This window comes from Loxodonta africana, chromosome 22, assembly GCF_030014295.1.
Source record: "Loxodonta africana isolate mLoxAfr1 chromosome 22, mLoxAfr1.hap2, whole genome shotgun sequence".
Taxonomy (NCBI): domain Eukaryota; kingdom Metazoa; phylum Chordata; class Mammalia; order Proboscidea; family Elephantidae; genus Loxodonta; species Loxodonta africana.
The window spans coordinates 21323466-21343002 of NC_087363.1; the positions used below are offsets into that span (position 1 = coordinate 21323466).

The 19537-nt window shown below is 58.0% G+C and overlaps 2 protein-coding genes across 3 annotated transcripts in view; both read right to left on the minus strand.

Annotated features, from left to right (window-relative positions):
• Nucleotides 1–376: 376 nt before the first annotated feature.
• GRM2 (glutamate metabotropic receptor 2) lies at nucleotides 377–11560 on the minus strand. Its single transcript, XM_023547650.2, has 5 exons — nucleotides 9211–11560; nucleotides 5932–6769; nucleotides 3308–4383; nucleotides 1195–1375; nucleotides 377–947 (listed from the first exon to the last, which is right to left on the minus strand). The coding sequence occupies exons 1-5, from the start codon at nucleotides 9655–9657 to the stop codon at nucleotides 874–876; spliced, it is 2616 nt and encodes an 871-aa protein (XP_023403418.2). The 5' UTR covers nucleotides 9658–11560; the 3' UTR covers nucleotides 377–873.
• Nucleotides 11561–14306: 2746 nt separating this feature from the next.
• TEX264 (testis expressed 264, ER-phagy receptor) overlaps nucleotides 14307–19537 on the minus strand; it is a 37424-nt gene continuing 32193 nt past the window's right edge. For both annotated transcript variants that reach the window (XM_003410077.4, XM_023547651.2), the window contains 2 exons: nucleotides 18384–18552; nucleotides 14307–14889 (listed from right to left, as the gene is read on the minus strand). In XM_003410077.4, the coding sequence (XP_003410125.1) occupies nucleotides 14600–14889; nucleotides 18384–18552 (459 nt within the window). In that variant the 3' untranslated portion in view covers nucleotides 14307–14599. The remainder of the gene's footprint in view (nucleotides 14890–18383; nucleotides 18553–19537) is intronic.

A 19537-nucleotide genomic window follows, 5' to 3' on the forward strand; every position in this document is an offset into this window, starting at 1 on the left:
GGGTGCTGACCAGTGGTTCCTCCAAGCACCAGGCAGACCAGCTGCAGAAGAGCCCACGTTCCCAGGGCTCACACAGAATGGACCGCCTTCAGCTACTCTTCCTGCCCCACCCCCCTGCGCCCATGCCATCCCCACTCCCAAGGAAACCTCTCCCCTGAACAGCTGATCTCTGGTGGCTCTTTTAAGGGAGGGTGGTTTATTCATTTTCCATCTCCCTCCCCTCCACCCCGCCCCAGGCAGAAGTGGGTCTGTCCTGGTGGGCTTCAGGAGCCAGCATCCAGCACAGAGCCTGGCACAGGGCATAGTCAATAAGCATGATTGAAGGAAGGTTGGGGGCTGGGGCGGGTGTGAGGGGCCTCCCTGGGTTAAGGGCAAAGAGTGATTTTTTTAAAATAAAGACACTTTATTTACAGATAATACAAAATAAACCACAGGACTGACTACCGTACAGGAGAAGAAAGGGCCACCCACTAATCTCCCCCAATCCCAGAATAACTTATATAAAAATAAAAAAGGCCCTAGAAGGGGGAAGGGGCAGGGCTGGAAGCACCTTTGCTGACTGGGGGTTGGGGCCTGCAGTCCTCAGCCAAAGCGCCCCCTCACCCACCCCACACCCCACTCCAGGGCAGAGAGGACCCTGGCTGCTTCCCTCTGAGCCCTGGGCCAGTGAGGAGGGGACACAGCGGCAAGGGAGGTCAGTGGCCGTGGTAGAGGCCCCAGGACGAGGACCCTGACTTCTGACTCTGAAGGTTGGGGCAGGTAGGTGGGTCATGACTCTGGTGACTGGGTGAGGGGTAGGCATTATTGCAGTGCTTCAGCCAACTTCCTCCTGGCCCTGGACGCGGAAGCTGTCGGCGCAGGGGTGTGGGATCCTCAGAGCGACGAGGTCGTGGAGTCCACCACCTCACGGCCGTTACAAACAGTGGGGACAAACTGGGAGCCACACCCTAGGAGAAGGAAGGTGTGTTTGAGGCCTACCCCAGGTCCTCCATGTAGGGCAGGCAGCAAGAAAGCCGAGCTGCTGAGGGAGGCTTCCTCCCGCCTACTCCTGTCCAGCCTCATCTGGGGTACCACCACCCCTCGCCCCAGGCCAAGAAATCTTAGCAAGCTGGGGAGTGCCCCAAAATGCCTGAGGGGCTGGGCAGGGAAAGCGGGGGGGCCTAGGTGGAGGAGGTGCTCAGGGCTGACGCTGACCTTGGCTGAGGCTGGATCCGGTCCTGGCGGCGGCGCTGCTGAAGCGGCTGGTGGGCGCACGGTGGCTAACCACGTTTTTCTGCGGCTGGAAGAGGATGATGTGTAGCTTGGGTGCAAACAGGCAGCCAAGTACCACAGAGCCGCTGAGGCTGACCGACACACACATGGTGGTGGTCTGTACCTAAGGGAGGGGGAGCAGGCACCGGTCAAGGATGAGTCTGTGATCCCAAAGGCCAAGGCAGGCAGTGTGGGGCAGCGAGGACTACGGTAAGCACCCAACACTGGGCCCTAGTCCATTTGCCAACCCCCAGAGGATTTCTAGGACGGTCCCAGGGTCAGGCCCAGTGGACCATTTTTCTAGGGAGCCCAGAGTTCCAGCCCCTAGGGGTGAGCAGGCAGGCATGCATGTATGTGCAGGGGCATGGGGGTGTGCAGGTGTGGAAAGCACGCATGGAGGTGCATGTGTATCTGTGTGGGTACATGGGTACACACGCCTATATAGGAGTGGTGTGTGCGGGTGTGTGTGCGCAGGTGCAAGTGTGCAGGGTGTGTGCACATGTGTGCATGTGGAGTGCATGCATGCATGTCTGTGTATGTGTGTGTTCATATACACACAAATGTGTGTGTGCACGCCCATGGGTGGGTACAGTGCATGTGTTTGTGAGTGTGTGTGTGTCTCCTTTGAGTCCTTAGCTGCCTAGGACTGGTATGTAAATCATATGCAAATACAAGCTGAGTCAGAGCAGATTCCCTCCCAGCCCTGGCCTCCACCACAAGGGCAGGTGGCCCAGCAAGTGCGAACAGAGCAGCCAAATCCCTGGCCCCCAGCAATGCACCACCACACCTCTGTCCTGGGGGAAGAGGCCTTTGCAGGGGCTCTCCTCTCACTTTTCCTGCTCCTTTAATTAAGGTTGTCAGTTCAGACCCTGCTCTGCACTCCCAGCTGGGTGACCTTGGGCAAGGGATTGAACCTCCCTGAGTCTCCATTTCTTCGTCTGTAAAATGGGGAGAGCCACAGAGCTTACTCCAGAGTAGTGATGATTGACCAAGATGATCCTCTTATCATCTGGAGTTCAGCTCACCTGTCACCTCCTCAAAGAGGCCTTCTCTGACTGCCCCATCTGAAGCAGCCATTTCCCCTTACAGACCCCATTGAGAAACTCAGTGCCAGCTGGACCTTTGCTTGGAAGCCACCAACTAGGGTACAGTTTTCACCTGCTTTAACCTCCTCAGCACTAACCTGAGACCTCCCCCACCACCCTCCTAACTTCACATTTCCTACTTCCTCTGGCTTCATCTCCCCTCTCCCAAGCTGCCATGTCGCACAAATTCAGGGGGCACTGTGCTGCACTGAACAACTGCAGGGGGCACTGGAGCATGGTGGCCTCCGGAGCTGCGTGGTTTGACAGCCCTGGCATCCTGCTCCACCTTCACCTCTTCCCATTTTCTCGCCACTGTGCCTCTCCTCCCAAACATAGGAGGCCAAAGTAGACCCCTTGCTCTAATCCATCTCCTTATTGGCTGCCCTCCTCCACTTCCTTGACCGTACCTCTTCAAGCCTGCCTGTCCACAGAGCCCAGTTCAAGAACTCCTCTTCCAAAAAGCCCTCCCTGATCCCCTGTGTATACATACCACATAGATACTTACACGCCTCCCTCTTCTGCACTGTCACTGGGGGTCCACCCTTTGTCACCCCAAACCAGTCAACAGCATTTCCTGACTTAACTCTTTAGTTAATCCCCTGGAGACCCCAATCAGCTCGGGAGCTCCCCAAGAGCAAGGGCTCCATCTCCCCTTCCACAGCTGACCCCTCAGTTGAGCAGGGCAGCGCCCTTGCTCATTGGAACGTATCTCTGCACCCCCATCTCCTCCCAGCTTAGGGAATGACATCTGAGTCCTGAAATTTCTTCTCAGTTCTCTCTAACTCCTCCACCTCCCTGGCCATTTCCCCAAGCCCCACTCAGCCTCCCACCTTCCCCTGGGGTCCAGTCCCAACTGGGCCACTACAACCTATGTGCTCTGAGTGAGGATTTAACCTGTTGGAGATTGAATGAGACGCCAGGAAGCAAAGTGTTCAGCATCCTGCCCCCTCTCTCCATGGCAGGCGGCTCACCCGGTAGTCACTGGAGGTGACGTAGAAGATGGGCAGGAAGGCAAGCCAGATGATGCAGGTGGTGTACATGGTGAAACCGATGAACTTGGCCTCATTGAAGTTCTCGGGGCACTTGCGGGTCTTGAAGGCATATAGAGTGCAGAGTGCAATGAGGAACACATTGTAGGCCAGCGAGCCTAGCATGCTTGCATCGCGGTGGTTGCAGCGCAGGGTCACCACCTCCCGCCGCTCAGGGGCTGTCTCCTTCCCTGTGCCTGGGGCCTCCACCACCAGCCAGGCAGCCACAATGAGCAGCTGGCCTGAGATCAGTGCCAAGCAGATGGCCACCTGTGAGGTGGGACTGATGAAGCGTGGCCGCTGGGCACCCTCCCGGGCCCCACCAAAGATGCGTGCAATGCGGTTGGTCTTGGTGAGCAGAGCTGAGTAGCAGACAGAGAAGGCAGTGCCCAAGCCAAGGCGCCGCAAGGTGCACACTGCTGTGGACGGCTTGGCAATGAAGACAAAGGTCATGCAGTAGCAGAGGAAGACACCGCCCAGCAGAATGTAGCAGAGCTCCCGGCCTGAGGCCTTGACCACTGGTGTGGCGTTGTGCCGCACAAAGACACCCAGCACAAAGAGGGTGGTCAGGGCGCCAAGGCAGGCGATGGTGACGGGCCCCACAGCCCAGGCGTCGCCCCAGCGGATATACTCCTCGGGCAGCTCGAAGCAGCCAGTCAGGCTGGCATTGGGCCAGTAGCCCAGGCCACAGTCGGCGCAGGTGAACTCGTCCAGCCGGTACTCATAGGGCTGGCAAGGGATGCAGAGCCAGCAGCAGACCTCGCCTGGCTGCACACTCTTCACCTCGTTCTGTAGGCAGGGCTCACTGCAGCGAGAGGGGGGCAGGGGGCCGGCCGAGGGTGATGCCCATGGGATGAGGCTGGTGTCCAGGGTCAGGCCTTCTGCCCAGTAGCCCACCTTCTGGTAGCGATAGCGCCCATTGCCTGCCCGCAAGTAGGTGAAGATGTTGTAGCGGCCAATACCGTCGCCAAAGCGGTCAAAGCGGACCTCACTGTGGGTATCAGTTGGGCGGAAAGGGGCTGGGAGTAGGGGAGGGAAGTGAGAGAAAGTTGAATTAGTGGATTGCTCTGTTGTTACTTCAACTCTTATTCTAACATGGAATCCAAACCCCAGAGCTCATGCCACCACTGGATTTTCTAATCCTCACCCCAAACTAAAGCCCTGCTTGATCCCAGCTGTTTTTCCAAATGAGACGCTATAACAAATTCCTACCACTAAGCCTCAACGTCAAACCCCAAGCCTCACCAACATGACCCCAAATATAAACCCCACCTTAAAGCTAGAAGTCTCCCTAAACCTAATGGCTACACTGATTCCCCAACTGTGCCCCTCTAAACCAAATCTTAGACCTAGTCTCCAACCATTTCCAAGTCAAACACCAACCCAGGTTCCAAACCCTTTCATCACAACACGTATCACAGTCTTCTCCCCAAATTTAATACAGAGACTTCAAGCTAAACCTAGTCTTGGGTTCAGCCTGGTCCCACTTAATCCCATAAATTCCAACCCCAGCTCCAGCCCCCACCATTCCTAACACGGATCCCAGTGAATCCCAACCTCAGCAGTCACCTGCAACCACTGACGTTCACCAGAATGTGTTTAGCAGCTCACAAACCCCATTCACTCCCCAGCCACTCATCCCCTGTGAACCTCATATCTCCCCGCCAAGCTCTGGAGCAAAGGCTACCGTCATCCCGGGTCCCAGTGAGAAATCAGGCTCTGAGCAGGCAGATGACGTGCATGAGGCCCTGTGAGTGAGTGATGTCACTTAGATTCAAAAACCCAGGTCCCCTCCAAGCACTTGCTCTTTCCATCCAACCCCAAAGTGCTCAAAATCCAACTCTAACCCTACCATAAACTCCACCCAAGCCCATCAGACTAAATTTAACTTTGCTCTAACATCAACCAGTCAGACCCCAGACTCCAGCCCTAGCCCCTGCCATGACCCTATCATAACTCTGAATGTTAATCTTACTGAAATTATTATTAAGTCTTAGCCCTGGGCCTGTGCTTGCTAGCCCTTCTGAGCTCTTGGCTCCCCCTCCCACTGTTCCCACCGTGACTTCTTCCCGAAGGTGGTGATGATTCTGGGTCATTTTTTTTAAAACTGGAATTTTAATTAAAACAACCTTTGCACTGAGGAAACTGGCCCTCATGAGAGGGAAATCAAGATTAGGAGTAAACATTTTCCCTGGGACTGGAGCGTCATCCTGATGCTCACCCTCAACCCACCCTTATTCTGGCTGTCACAGAACAGGCTTGTGCTCCCCTGGCCTCTACCCCTGGCGTGATAAGGAGGCAGGAGGGAGAGGGCAAGGCGCAAGCAGGAGCCAGAAACCCTGAGTGGCAGGACCAGACCAGATGTCTACTCTCTGAAAGGACCTCAGAAGATTGAGCCTCAGCCATGGCTCCAGTTGGAGCCCTCTCTGCCTGGCCATCCCTGGCCTCCGACACCAGTCCCCTGGGCGAGTCGTACCCTCTCTAGGCTCTGTGGATGGCCATCCTTAGCCAAGTAATGGGACCTAAGCATCTGCTCCCCCTCCCCCTCCGAGGGCCAGCACCACTACCGTCAAACTTGACATTAAGCACGAAGTCCTTGTAGAGGCGGCGCCCGTTGACAGGCCGCATGGCATCACAGAGGCGGGTTGTGTTGGGGCAGAGTGCATGGTGCATGTTGTGCAGTGCATGGGCCATGGCATACACTGCGTTGACCACGAACATGATCTTGGACTCCTGCTCAAAGGGCACAGCCCGCAGCGAGTGGGCTGCGCAATCCCGCTGTCGGAAGCTGCAGCGGAACCTCTGCTCCCAGAACTCACGAAACCAAGGGTTCCGGCTATTGTTCCAGGGGTCCAGGCTCTGGAAGTAGGAGGCAAAGTCGTTGATGGGGTAGGAAGCCAGCTCGATGGTGATGGCACCCTCGGCAGCCCCCTCGCTGCCTGCCACCACGCTCTCTAGGGCTCCCCAGCCATCACTGGCCACCCAGGTGAAGCTGGCGTTGAGGCGCTGAGTGGCAGCGAGCAGTTCACGGGCATCCTCAGAACGGGTGAACAGGACGGCCACGCGGGCGCTGGGCTTCTGCAGCAGAGCTCGCACCACTCCCTCAAAAGCTGCCCGGCTCATGGCACGGCCTACCTTTTCCGAGGTGGCCACGCAGATGTTTCGGGCACGGGCCTCTAGCTCAAAGGCCTCTATGCCTGTCTCACCGTAGTCCCCCTCAGATGCTACAGTGGACACATAGGTCCAGTTGAAGAAGCGGAGAATCTCTGCCATGGCCTTGGCTTGGAAGAAGTCAGGGGGCACGGTGCGGGCAAAGTAGTCATAGCGTGACTTGTCACTCAGTTTGGCACTGGTGGAGGCGTAGCTGATCTGTGGGATCTGAAATAGCCGGAGGAGGTTGGCCACCTGGGGGAAGTATAGAGAGACCAAAGACCTGAGACCAGGCCAAACACTAGAGACAGATGTGTCCCCTAAGCTAGTGGACCTCTGGGTCAAGGGTCCATGAGGTCAGCCCTGAGGCCACCCTCTCCAAAAAGACCTGCCATCCTGACTTGGTATGTCTTTCCCATGAGAGAAAGGAGTTTTCTATCCCTTCTCAAAGGCTTGGAGGGAGAAGGTCCAGGGCGCAGAGCCTGAGCCTGAGCTACCCCTGAGCTCCTCTGCTGTCCGTCTCCAGGCCCAAGGAAATGGCAAAGGTGGAGCCAAGGGAAGGCTTGACTGCTGGGACAGAGGGAGCTGGCATCTGGTTACACAAGGGCAGGAGGAGGCACTCAATGGCTTCTGGGATGATCAGTGCTCTTGTGTTCTCTACCTGTCTGGGGGCAGATAACCCCGAATGATGGGCTGATGGAGAGAGTAGACGGAAAGGACTACCCAGGAAGGGAGACCCAGACATAAGCAGCCCATGGCACTTGGAACCCAAGGACTGGTCTCCTGTGGGTACCAGAGTCTGCAAAAAAAAGGCTTCCTGCTCTACCACCGACTGCCTGGCACCCACCCCCCATCCTCAGGTCTCTGGGGCCCACCCACAGAGATGGGGTCCTGCTAAGGACCTGGTAGGATGGTGGGTGGGCAAGAGCAGGGCATGACCAGTCACACAGGAAAGGGCTAGGTCCTGGATTTGCGGCTGGGAGGACAGGCTCTGACTATGCTGGGCAAGTTAGAAAACTCCTTTGAGCCTCAGTTTCTCATCCCTGCCTCACAAGGCTGCTGAGAGGATGGAAGCAATCATGCACAGTGCCTGGCATATGGAAGATGACAGAGGCATGGGCAAAAAAGAGAGGCAGAAATGGAGGGGAGTCAGTAACGGGCAGGCACAGCCTACAGATGGAGGGCTGGGCCTTGCACATTGACCAGGACAAGGAGAAGGTAGGTCGATCCCCAGGTATGGACCCTGCTACAGGAGATGGGCAGCTGAGGTGGAGGAAGGGGGAGGGCAAGGGGACATAACTGGGCCCCTGGAGAAGAATGCATGGGTCCCTAAAGAGAATTTCTGGGAAAGTGCCCCAGAATCAGCAGGTGGCAGGCCGCCCACCTATCCCTGACCTCTGGGCAGGGCTGCAAATGTCAGTACTGGCACAGCCACACCTGTCCAAAGCTGCTACCTGGCCACCTCCAGTAGCTTGGACTGGCAGGGCAGGTAATTCTTTCCCCTCTCTAGGCCTAAAGCTGACTCCATGGTTCAGACTCCTGCTTCATTTCTCATGAACAAGTGTTCTAAGTCTAGGTCCCTGGCCTTGCCTCTGATGGCAATGCCCTCAGCCAGCCTCCTAAAGGAAACAGGCCCCATCCAAGCTTCTTCTGCACCTCCCCCGCTCCAGGTCTGGCCTCATCTTCCAGCAACCTATGCTGAGCACTGAGCAGGATAAGAGTCTGGGCCTGGAGAGGTGGAGCCCAGACTGAAACGGACAACCCCACCTGGGCTAAGGTAGCCAGGCAAGCCAGAGAACTGCCTGGGAGTTGCAAAGGGACATCCGCTACAGGGCGCCCTCTGCTGACCCTTTGTGGGAGAGCAGGAGGAGGGGGCCGTCATTGCACATGCAGGGGCTTTAACCCCCGGTCTTAGGGGTTTCTTCCTCACCCCCTCAAATCCTGCACCCCAGGGGCCTTGGGGTAGCCTTCCTCCTTACCCCCATACACACTCGGGTTCCCTTCCTCCTGGGACCCCCACCCCCACCCCTCTGCTTCTCTTCTCTGAACTGCTTCTGGCTTCTATCTGTCCACCCTTCTCCGATCAGGGAAGAGATGATATGATAGATGGGGAGGGCCTTGGCTGAGAGCCCTAGGTTCACATCTCTGCTTTGCCACCACCTTACCACCAAGCCTCTGTCTCCTCGCCTCTAAAATGGGTTAGTAATAACAATAGCAGCTACTATTAAGTCCTTATGACTTGCCAGGCCCTGTTAACATGCTTTACATATATTATTTCATTAAATTTCCACCACGACCCTATGGGTGGAAATATTATAAGTCTCATCTTATAAGGAGGAAACTGAGGCACAATTTGTGAGAACTTACCAGCCTAGAGCCATGCAATTAGTGGGAGGTCAGGATTCAAACCTGGAGTCCTGGCTCCCAAGGCCTAGCTATTAAGCCTTTCAGGGCTATTTAACAGTCAAATAAGAGTAAATAAAAGGGGGGTGGGGGGTGGTCTTCTCACACAGTCTCTAAAAATTGACCCTCATTAAGTGAGGGAGCAATTGCTTACTCTTCTGTAAAAAGCTTCAAAGGAAGCTTCAAGTTCCCCTTCCAGTGCATGGCAGCCCGGGAGACCCTGCTTGTGGGAATTCCGGGCCTCTGCCTCCTGCCTCCCTCCCCAACCCTTGTTCAGGCGGCTGCCACAATACCTGGATGGAGACGTCGCTGTAGGAGCCGCCAATGACACCAGTGATAGCAGTGGGAGCATCGCCATGGGTGGCGTAAGAGCCGTCGGGGCAGATGTGGCGTGAGCCATCACCGCCGCGGCTGAGGGAGGCCCGCACGAAGTCGAGCGCCTGCTCCAGGGCGTATGTGTCCTTGGAGCAGCTGTCGAGGATGTGTGCGCCCAGGCGCACACCAGGCAGCAGGTGCGGGTCGCGGTTGATGCGGTCCAGAGCGAAAAGCATGGCCTCCAGGCGCTGGATGCCGCGATGCTCGTTGACAGGACCGCACTCCTCCGCCGGGCCGCCCTTCTGGTGCACAGGGAACAACCCACCCAGCACCAGGTCCCCCTCCAGTGTCAGCGCCTTCTTGGCTGGGCCCTCAGCCACAGTGCCCCACAGCAGCAGCGCCAGGAGCCCCAGCAACGATCCCATGGCCCAGAAGGGGACGGATGTGTCCAGCAGACCTGGACCTCCACGGGATGAGTGTAGAAGCAGCAAAGGCAAAGAGTGGGGGAAGCAAGGGCCAGGAAAGGACAGGCAGGAAGAGAGATGAGAAGGGGCCCAGCTCCTGCAGAGAGATAGAAAGACAGACCGGGCGAAGTGGAAACTGACAGCAATTGCACTTCTGACTCTGCCTCCCGCCCCCCACCCCCAGTCCCTTCCCAGGGATTCGGGAGCCAGGGAAAGAGTAGTATCATTAACTAGACTGAGCAGCTCATGGAGCACCTCCAGGGCCTGTCTCTCAGCCCTGACCTGATCTGGGGATGGAGATAAGCCCTGTGCCCATCCTAAACTCAGCAGAGGGGAAGGGAGGCAGGGAGTGGGGGCCAGACAGTGGATGAAAGACCCCAGCCAACATTAAGCCCTCTGTGAATCAAGGGTGTCTGAGATCCTGCACAAAATCCCCAGAACCCCCAAATCAATGCCTTTGCAGCAGAGGCCATATCAAACAAAATTGGGGATCAGTCCCCATCCTGATTTCCAGAGAGGGAGCATTGCTAGCTAAGGACCTATCAGGGAAGAGGGAGGAGAGAATCTCTAAGGGACAGTCTCCAACCCCTGGGGAGACTGAAACCTAAGTAAGCACCAAATGGTCCTAGTCTCTGATTCTTCAAAAGCCATGCCCAGAGCCTCCTGACGAAGGGATGACTACAGACGTTAGGCACTTGGGGGTAAGACAGCAAAGTGCAGAGGATGGCCTCTAGGAGGGATGCCCAATTCGCTACAGGTCCTAAGTCAACAGGGCAAGCAGATGTGAGTAGGGAGAGCGTTTGTGTGGTCAGAATCTCAAAGCGGTGCTGCAGGTGACTTCTGGAGTCCCTAGCTCTACATAGGATGCTGTTCGAGACTTTATGCCTCAGTTTTCTCTTCAGCTGAGTACCAAGCAGAGAAAGACACCATCTCCAATATCCCCATCCTCAGGGCCTGTCCAGTCTGGCCCTGGTCCTCAAAGACACCCTTCCTCCCTCTTCCACTCTGCACCCCCATCATTTTTGCCCCAGTTGCTCTTCCAGACACCGACCCCACACAGGCTCTCACAATCATGCAGGTTTGGAAAGAGGGATGTATATCTTTCCTCAGAATCAAAAAGGAAAGTGAGGCTGAAGAAAGACAAAAAGTAGTTCAAGGGCCCCAGCTCCTGGCCACAGGGACTGGGGCGCCTCACTTAGCCCCCTCAGCTCCTCAGGGCTAATCGTTCTGTTGGTGCCCAGATCAAGGGGGCCCACCGAAAGGAGCCGCTCAACCAGGCAAACAGGAGAGAGGCAGGGATGGAAACCAGCACAGAACGGGACAGAGACAGAGATGGGGCCTGACACCAAAACCGGTCAAGACCACAAGCTCTCCACAGGGGAGGTCTGGTCGGGAGGTCAGAGGCGCAGAAGGGGACAGAACCCGGGAGGCGGACAGACCCGGTGCCAGGGCCACAGAATGCCGGCGGGAAGCAAGGGAAGCCGAGAGGCTGAGACAAAGACTAGGGACACAGACAGAATGACAGTCCAAAAGACCGAGGAGCAGGAAGACCAGGAGGAGTGAGGGAGTGCGATGCAGGGCGCGCTTCCTCTGGGGAAGAAAGGCGGGACGCCCGGGGATGCTTTCTCGCTTCCCGGAGCTCCCGGCGAGCGCCGTCTGGACGCCCCGGCCAGTCCCGGCCCGGGCGCCCCGAAACTCGAGGGCCCGCAGGTCCCCGGGACTCGGGTCTGGACCATAAGGTCGGCTGTAGCCTAGGCACCACCGACTCACCCTACCTGGCGCGCCCGGCTCTGGCGCGGAGAGAAACAGAGGAGCCGGAGGCGCGGGGCTTCGGCTCCGGCTCGCTCGGCGGCTGTGCGCTCTCCGCCCGCTCGCTGGCCCTGCCGCTTTCAATCGCGGCCGCCCCGCCCCCGGCCCCGGCCCGCCCCCAGCCCCTCCTTCGCTCCCTCCCCACTCCGGGTCTCCGGCTCCCAAGCCGGCCTCCGCCTCCCTCCGGACCCCTCCACCGCCCCTCGCCCCGCGCTTTTCAACCGGTTCCCGCTCTTCGCGGGACCGCCCGGCCCGGAGCTGTCCGCCGCGTGGTGCTGAATCCCCGGGCACTCCTGCTCTGCGCTGGAACTGGTGCCTTGCGGACCCCTGCACCCCGCGGTCTTCGTCCGGGAGAGCAGCAGGCACGGGGCACTGGGTTGGGAAGGTCGGGGCCACTCAACCCCGGAAGTGCGCACCGTGTTGAGTTCCATCTGTGAGAACAGAAGGGCTGGTCCTAGGGTTGAGGGTTGACATTGGAGGACAGGCAGAGGGGTCATGTGGGAGATAGGTGAGAGCTTAGCCCAAAGCCCGCGAGTCTATCGCTGTCCTTAAATCCATCCTCCCCACCCAAGGACTGCGGCTGGATCCCCGTGCCGGGTCTGGGGTGGGGGCATGTCCTTGCCTCCCTGACCCCTCCCCATCCCCGTGAGAACAGCAGCCTGAGTCGCTAGAAGGAAGGTATTGGGGGGCGGGGTGTCAGAGGATGGTGCCTCCCCTTCCTTCCTGTAGATGACCTTTAAAGCTGCGACCCTCCCCCAACACACCCACCTAGTCCTGACCTCCCTAGCTTGCCCTCCAACCCCACTCTCATGTGCAAAGTGTATTTATGGCAGAGAGGTCAACCTGTGGGGGGGGGGTTGGCAGGGCCAGGGGCTAGGTAAGGTCAACCCTGTGGGACATGTTGGGGTTGGCAGGGGGATCTGCGAGGGGAGGGGCTGGGGAAAGGCTGCTGGAACTGGCTGCTGCGTGGGAGGAAGCCAGGCTGGAGCCAGAGCAGAGGGAGGACAGCTCTGAGAAGACACTCTTGACTCCTCCCTCCCACACTGGGACGGGGAAGGACTCCCCTGGGCAGGGGACGCTGGGTACTCCAGCTGTAGTGCCAGAATGCTGAAGGATTTGGGAAGGGGACCCGCACCTAGATCCAGCCTGAGCCTGTGCTATCTGCCCCCCAGTGTCACACGCACAAGTACTGAGGGGCACAGCATCCTGACGAACAGTCCCCTGGCACTGCCCATTCTTCCACAGGTGTCAGTGGAGCCAAGGCCAGCTCAGACGCATGTTAATGAGCACATGCCAAGCCCAGGCCTCTCAGGCACACACACCCACATGTGCATGCGGCAGCTGGGGGAGGGGGTGACCATCACCAAGGACGAGCTTTTTGCCTGGACAGAGAAACCCAATGCCCCACTGCTCTGGAAAGAATAGCTTTCAAACAAAACAGACACACCAAACACAAACCTGATCGCTAATGGGAGGTGAGGTGACAGCAAGATAAAGGTTCGGAGTTGTCAGACAAGGCTAGGGAGACAGACACGCTGTCTTCCAGCTCTGGCTTGCCACCGGCTGCTCTCCCCTCCCTGGATGGTGCAGAGTGCCACTCCCTCAGGTAAGTGAGTAACGGGCCCCAGCAGCAGAGGGACTGACAGCAGGAGGGTGCCCAGGTTAGAGGAGCGGCTCAGCCATCCCAGCCACGCTCCAGCCCACTCACCGAGGCAGCCTCACAAAAGACACAGGGCTTTATAAACACAGATACGGTTATGCACAGCCCCAGCAAGTGGGCTGCACAATCCCCCCACAGCTCACGGACATGCAGTTAGACACAAACTATACACAGCCACCATTCCCAGCTGTACACACAGACAAGGACATAAATCCAGCCTCACACACATAGCTATACATGTGGACATGGCCACACACACATAGCAGTACACATAAGCACACAACCACATACACAGCTGAACACAGGGACACAGCCATAATACATAGCTGTACATGTGGACATGCCCACATACATGGCTATATACATGGACACAGAGCAAAACACACAGCTTTACGTAAGAAAATGCAGCCTCATGCACACAGCTGTAGAGACACAGCCACACACACGTAGCTGCATACAATCAAAGCCACTACAGAGACGCTCCCGACTAGCCAGGTTTACACACCCCTGTAACACAACCACACAGATACACAAAGCACAACAACACATGCACATGGCCACACAGCCATGCAGCCACCCACACAGATATCACATCCAGCCACAATCACATCCTGCTGTCCACTTGGGCACAGACTCACCCAGAACACGGACGGCAGCCCCAAACATGGCTGCATGTACTAAATGGAAGAAGACATGTACATGTGTGTGCATCACACGTGCAAGAACATGGCACCCACAGGCACAGCAGGGACGTCCTCGACAGCCAGGAAGGTATCGGTTGAGAACCAACACACCGCCACAGACACAAAGGCACTGCTTGGAAGCAGACAATGGCAAGCTGTGAGCTCCCCACTCCTGAGTCCAAGGCCATTCTCCACTCAGCTCTCGCACCCCCTGCCCCTGCCTGCCCTCCAACAGCCCCCAGGGAGCCTCTGGGGCTGCTGCAATGCAGGGGCAGCTGTCAACTGGGGCCACAGAGCAGGGGAGTGGGGCACCCCTTCTCTCCGCCCCCCTACCCCTCAGGCACCTGGCCACATTCCTTCCTCTCCTTGTATTAGGGGGGGCTCCTGCCTGCTCCTGGCTATATGCATAGGATTCCCCAAGGTAGAGCAAACAAATAAATGCACAGCACAGATCCAGGTGAAACAAGAAAACCATCTGCTTTATTCTGAGTCCTGGAAGCTCCATGTGAGTCTGAAAAAACACAACAGGGGCGACAGGCCCCGCGGGCTGGTGCAGAAAATAGCCCTTGGCTCCTTTGGCCCTGGTAGCCAAGAGGGCAGTGAAGAGAAGGCTTAGCTAGAGGCCTGGGGCGGGGAAAGTAGGTCATCCTGGACCCTCGTGCCAGCCCAGGCCCAGGAAGTGAAGGAAGAAGAGGGCTGGAGTCTGTTCAGTTCCTTAGCATTTGCGCCCCGGGAAGGTGTGGGCCTTGGGTTACTCCTCGCCCTTCTCAGGGGTACTTGGCTCCCGGGGCCACTTGTTAGCCCCCAGAGGCTCCACCTCAGGGCCCAGATGTGGCTCCTCCAGGGGGCCCTCGCCCTCCAGGTCCAGCTCCTCAAAGGATGAGCCACTGGCACCTGACTCACTATAGCTATGCTCGCTGCGGGTGTCACCGTCGTCCCAGCAGCGGCTGCTGGCCCCAGGGGACAGTGTGGTGGCTGAAGTCTCCCGGCTGCCAGGCCCCACCTCCAGGCTTACAGAACTCGTGTCACTCGTGTCAGCTCCTGTAGCCAGAAGAGGGAGGGCAGGTTAGCAGGAGCCAGGACCCCCAACCTCCTCCAGGGAGAGGGCAGAGGCCCTTAGGCCAGGCCAGGCCAGCAACTCTGCAGGCGTCAGCTCATGAATAATACAGCTGCCCCAGCTCAGGAGGCTCCTCCCAGCTGCCCTCTCCCCTCTGTTGTGACTGGCTGCAGACAGGGGAGAGGGACACAACAGGGAGAAAGAAAGGGAGGAGGAAGAGATGGTGGCTGCTGTGGGCTCCTCCCCACACCCTGAATTAGCCTCAGCTCCCGGTACTCCCACAAAGCCCCTGCCTCCCCCACACCCCCATCCATTAAGGGCCACTCAGCCCTGAGGTGAAGGGTGGAGAGGAGAACAAAGAGGCCCAAGTAGTGTCCGTACCCGCCCCCCCCCACCACCCAGTTCAGGCTCAGAGGGCGGTGTGTCCATGGCCAGCTACACAGAACACTGCCAGAAGGCGAGAGGACTGGAGAATGGACCAGGAGGCCTGTGGCTATCCCCACCCTGCATGCTGGCTCCCAGGGGAGGAGCCATGTCCAGGAAGTCAGCTGGCCCCTGGCCTGGCCCATTGCAGAGGGGGCCCTCTGAGCCCTCACCTGAGGAAGGGGCTGGAACAGGAGACCCAGGGACAGGAGAAGGGTAGAGAATTCCTGAGAATTGCTCAACCAATCACGAGGAAGGAGGCACTGGAATAAAGAGTGCTGGCCCTTTAAGGGCTTTCTTCTGCTCTGCCTGGGGCAACCAGAGAAGCCCCTACCCACCCACCCCACCCACAGGTGGTTCCTGAGCCACAGGCAGCAGGAGGGGACGTTGAGAGCACACTGCCGCTGGCTGGGGAGTCCCTGGACAGGGCCTGGCCTGCACCTTCTGCCCCCAACACACCCTCAGTTCATCTCCCCCATTCAGGGGTGCTGAATGCTAGTTGGAAGGCGGGAGAGTGGCAAAAAGCTCAGCCTCACTAAGTGTAGGAATCCAGGCTGGGAAGGTTGATGCCCTCTCCCTTCCTGTGCAGAGGGTGGGCAGCTGTTGAACATCACAGAAGGTAAAGGGTGGGACAGCTTCTCCAGCTCCCATCTCCATGGTGATGGAGCCCTGAGCCAGGCACAGCTGGGACTGTTTGGCATTTGGATTGGACCCTGGAGTTTCCTTGAGCCTCATCCGTGGCTTGCGGTAGGGTGGGGGAACTTGGGGTCTGCTCCTCCAGTCCCCTCAGTCCTGAGAGAATCTCCTCTGGTCCCTACTGGCAGAGATGAAGTGAGCCCAGGAAGTGCCAATCTGCTGGCCAAGGGCCCTCCTCTTGCTGGGGCCCCAAGAAGGGGGCCAGGGGCATGCAAAGTGGTGGAGACATGTACATGGAAGCCCAGGCTGAGCCTTGGGTTGAGAATGGTCACTCTGACCCTGGGCCAGGACTCCAGTCCCTTGCTCAGTCAACCCTTAAATGATAACCAGGGACCCGAGAACTGCAGGCCTGGAAGGAGGGGGATAGCTTCTCCCTGGCCCCATTGAACTGTCATTTCCTGCCTGATCACCTATCCAACAGCTCTCCTGGGACCCCATACAGGAACCTGGCTGCCTACCAGCCAGCCACCTCCTCCCACCCAGCTGCTGAACTAGGAATGCTCAGAGGACAGCCCAGGGGTTCCCCTTCAGGTCAGGACCCAGCTAGCTAGGACACACCCTAGGGACATGTAGACACTTCTGACAAAGGGGCCCCTGACAGAGAAGCAGCATCCCTGCAGCCCATCAAGGTCTGCAGAGGAGCAGGTCCTGTGTCTCAGGGGAGAGGACACCAGACAAGGCAGGGCACCACTTCAATCCCCAGGGCTGCTGGAGCAGGGACGTGATACTGCCACCTTCACCCCGGTCCCTCCCTTCCCCTCTGCCCACAGCCGATGCAAGAAGATCAAATATTCATCGCCTCTCTGCAGCTAAATAATACATCAATGTAATAACAGGAGCAAGGCAGCTAATCACCCTCTTTCACCTCCTAGCCCAAGCCGGGGCCCCAGCGGGGAGGCAGGCAGGGACAGGCCAAGCCTTGGGCAGGCCGGGCACCTGCCACACACTGCTGTGCAAGTGGCATGCATCTGGTGGACAGACACTCAGGCCCACCCTGGGTGTCAGGACATATCCCGTGAGATGCGCAGACCTCTTGGTCCCCACGCCAGGAGTGGGCGGGTAAGGCTGGTGGGGAGGACAGGCCGAGGAGGTGGGGGTGGGGTGGGGGTGGAGCTGTGGCTGCAGCCAGCTGCAGTGGATGTCAAGCAGTCCTTCAACACCCCTGGCAGGCAGTGTTTGGAAGGAAGGAAGCTGGGTGGGTGGGTCCAGCAGGGGGTGGCAGGCAGCAGAGGGAGGTTGTAGGAAGGTCAAGGCTCACCCCCTTCCTGCCCTGTCTGGGCCTGCTGACCTTGTGCCATGTCCTGTGCCCACAGTAGTGGCACTGAAGAGTGTCTGCCGGGCACAGCCAGGCGGGTGGGAGTAGCCCCATGGAGGTAATTAAGTGGCAGATGAAGTTAACTCTGTTGGACATGGGCCCTAGGGAGTGGTGACTGCCTCCCAATACCTCCCGCCCCTGTTAACACATGCCCCTCTAGGGTGACCTTGGCTGCTGAAGACTGGATGGCCAAGGAAGTCTCCTAAAGGAGGAGGTGAAGGGGGACAGCCCGTCTCCCCCCAGCCCTTACCACTCCCAGAGGTCACGGACCTCAAGGAGTCATACCAGGTTCCATCAGGATGGCCAAGAGTTGGGCTCCCTGGCACCATCTGGGATGTCACCAGCAGGGCCCCTCACTCCTGGGGACAGCCATGAGGTCACAAGAGGTCATAACAATAGCAGACAGGTGGGCTGAGATCAGGCGGGAAACCTGCTGGCCTGCATCCGGGGTATTAAGGCTGCCAGTAGGTAGGCTGGCTCCCCTGGAAAGAGCAGGGGTCTGATCGCCAGACTCACTCTAGGTCAGGCCATTGCCCAGCAGGCTTCACCTGGCTCCCCTCTTTCTGGTATCTGGCTGGGGGCTTGCCCCTGCTTGTACCCATTAGCTTTGACAGGGAGAAAGCAGCTGGCCCTGGGTGGGACCCTACACTGGGACCAGGAGGACACCTTGTTCTTCTCCTTACCTTCTAGATCCAGTGCTAATTTTACTTCCTGATGAGCTCCACTCAAGTGATTCCTTCACTGAGCAGTGTCAGCCTCCCACTCCCTGAGATCTGTGTCTCTAAGGGTGCCCCTGTGGCATCTGAAGAGAACCTGGGCAGGGTCTTTGCATCTGTGTTGCTAGGGGTAATGTGTGTGAATCCACATCTATGTGGCTCCACGCATCTGGGAAGAGACAATTCTGCACGTGGGCCCTAGGGGTAGGTGTGTCTCCTTCTTCCACCTCTGTCAACCCAGACCAAGAGAGGGGCCTCCTCAACCACGCCCCTGGCTCCAGGAGAGGGCTGCAGGCAGGCCCCACCCTCACTCCCCGACCCCCTGTACCTGTGCCATCCGTAGGGATGTCACTAGCCTCCACAGGCCCCCGGCTTTTCCGCTCTGTCTCCTTGACCTCGGGCACATAGAAGTCCCCCTGCCGTGCTAGCGGGCACATGAAATGGATCTGGTCTTGCTGGTAGATCTCCAGCCGGGGGTGAGCACACAGCTTCCGCTCCTAGCCAGAGGGTGGCAAAAGGAAGAATGAATTCTACAGGGCCCCCAACCCACTTGTCTCTTAGGTGACTCCAGAATCTGTCGACAGCCTCCTCCCTCCGGGGGGACTGGCCCTACCCCCGCCCCCCGCCCCAATCTCTCCCAAGTCCAAACCTCTGCTGAGGAAGCCCATCCAGCGCACCCTAACAGCAGGGCCCCACACTTCAGGGAGCAGTGGTCTGAGGACCCAGGAGTCCTTGGGACAAGACCTAGGGCAGGTGTGAACCCAGAAAACTGCCACTGCTAATTCTATACATATGTCTGTGACTAAAAGGTTATTCCAAAAAGCACTGGTCTCACAGAGGCATTAAGCTTAGCATCCCTGGACCACCCCAGGACAGAGACCCACGACTATGATCCCAGGAGCCTAAGCCAAAGCAAGGTGTGACCTGCCACACTTTCTTTTCCAGTACTCCTTTCTGTGACCTCCTCTCCACCCTGGACAATGCTGACTGACCAACAGATGTCAGAAGAGGCCAATGCCCTGACCTCTAGCCCCTACCCTTGCTGACATGTTACCGACAGATCCAGGACAGGGGTTCCAGGCCAGCTAAACCTCCCTTCTGCTCCCGGTACCCTGGCTAGTCCAGGCTTGTACCAGTTTCTGAGGCTATTACATATGGTTGGTCTTCCCTCTCCTCACACCTGGGCCCAGGGTTTCAGCAGCCTGGCCCCTGGAGCAGCCATAGAGGAGGAGGCCAACCCTGGGCTGAAGAGGCAGGCAGACCAAGTAGGTCTAGCAGTGGGCATTACCCTGACTACCCTCTGGGCTGAAGTACTAGCGTCTAGGGAAGCCCTCGAGTTTTGAGACAGGCATTCCACTCCCCTCTGCCTGGACACAGCCTGATACTCCCCAGCCTGGGGTGTGTGGAGGTGGCACAGAGATGAATGCCAGAGCTGCCCTAGGGCAGGCAGGAGCAACCAGAACGGGGGTCAAGTGTCTCCTG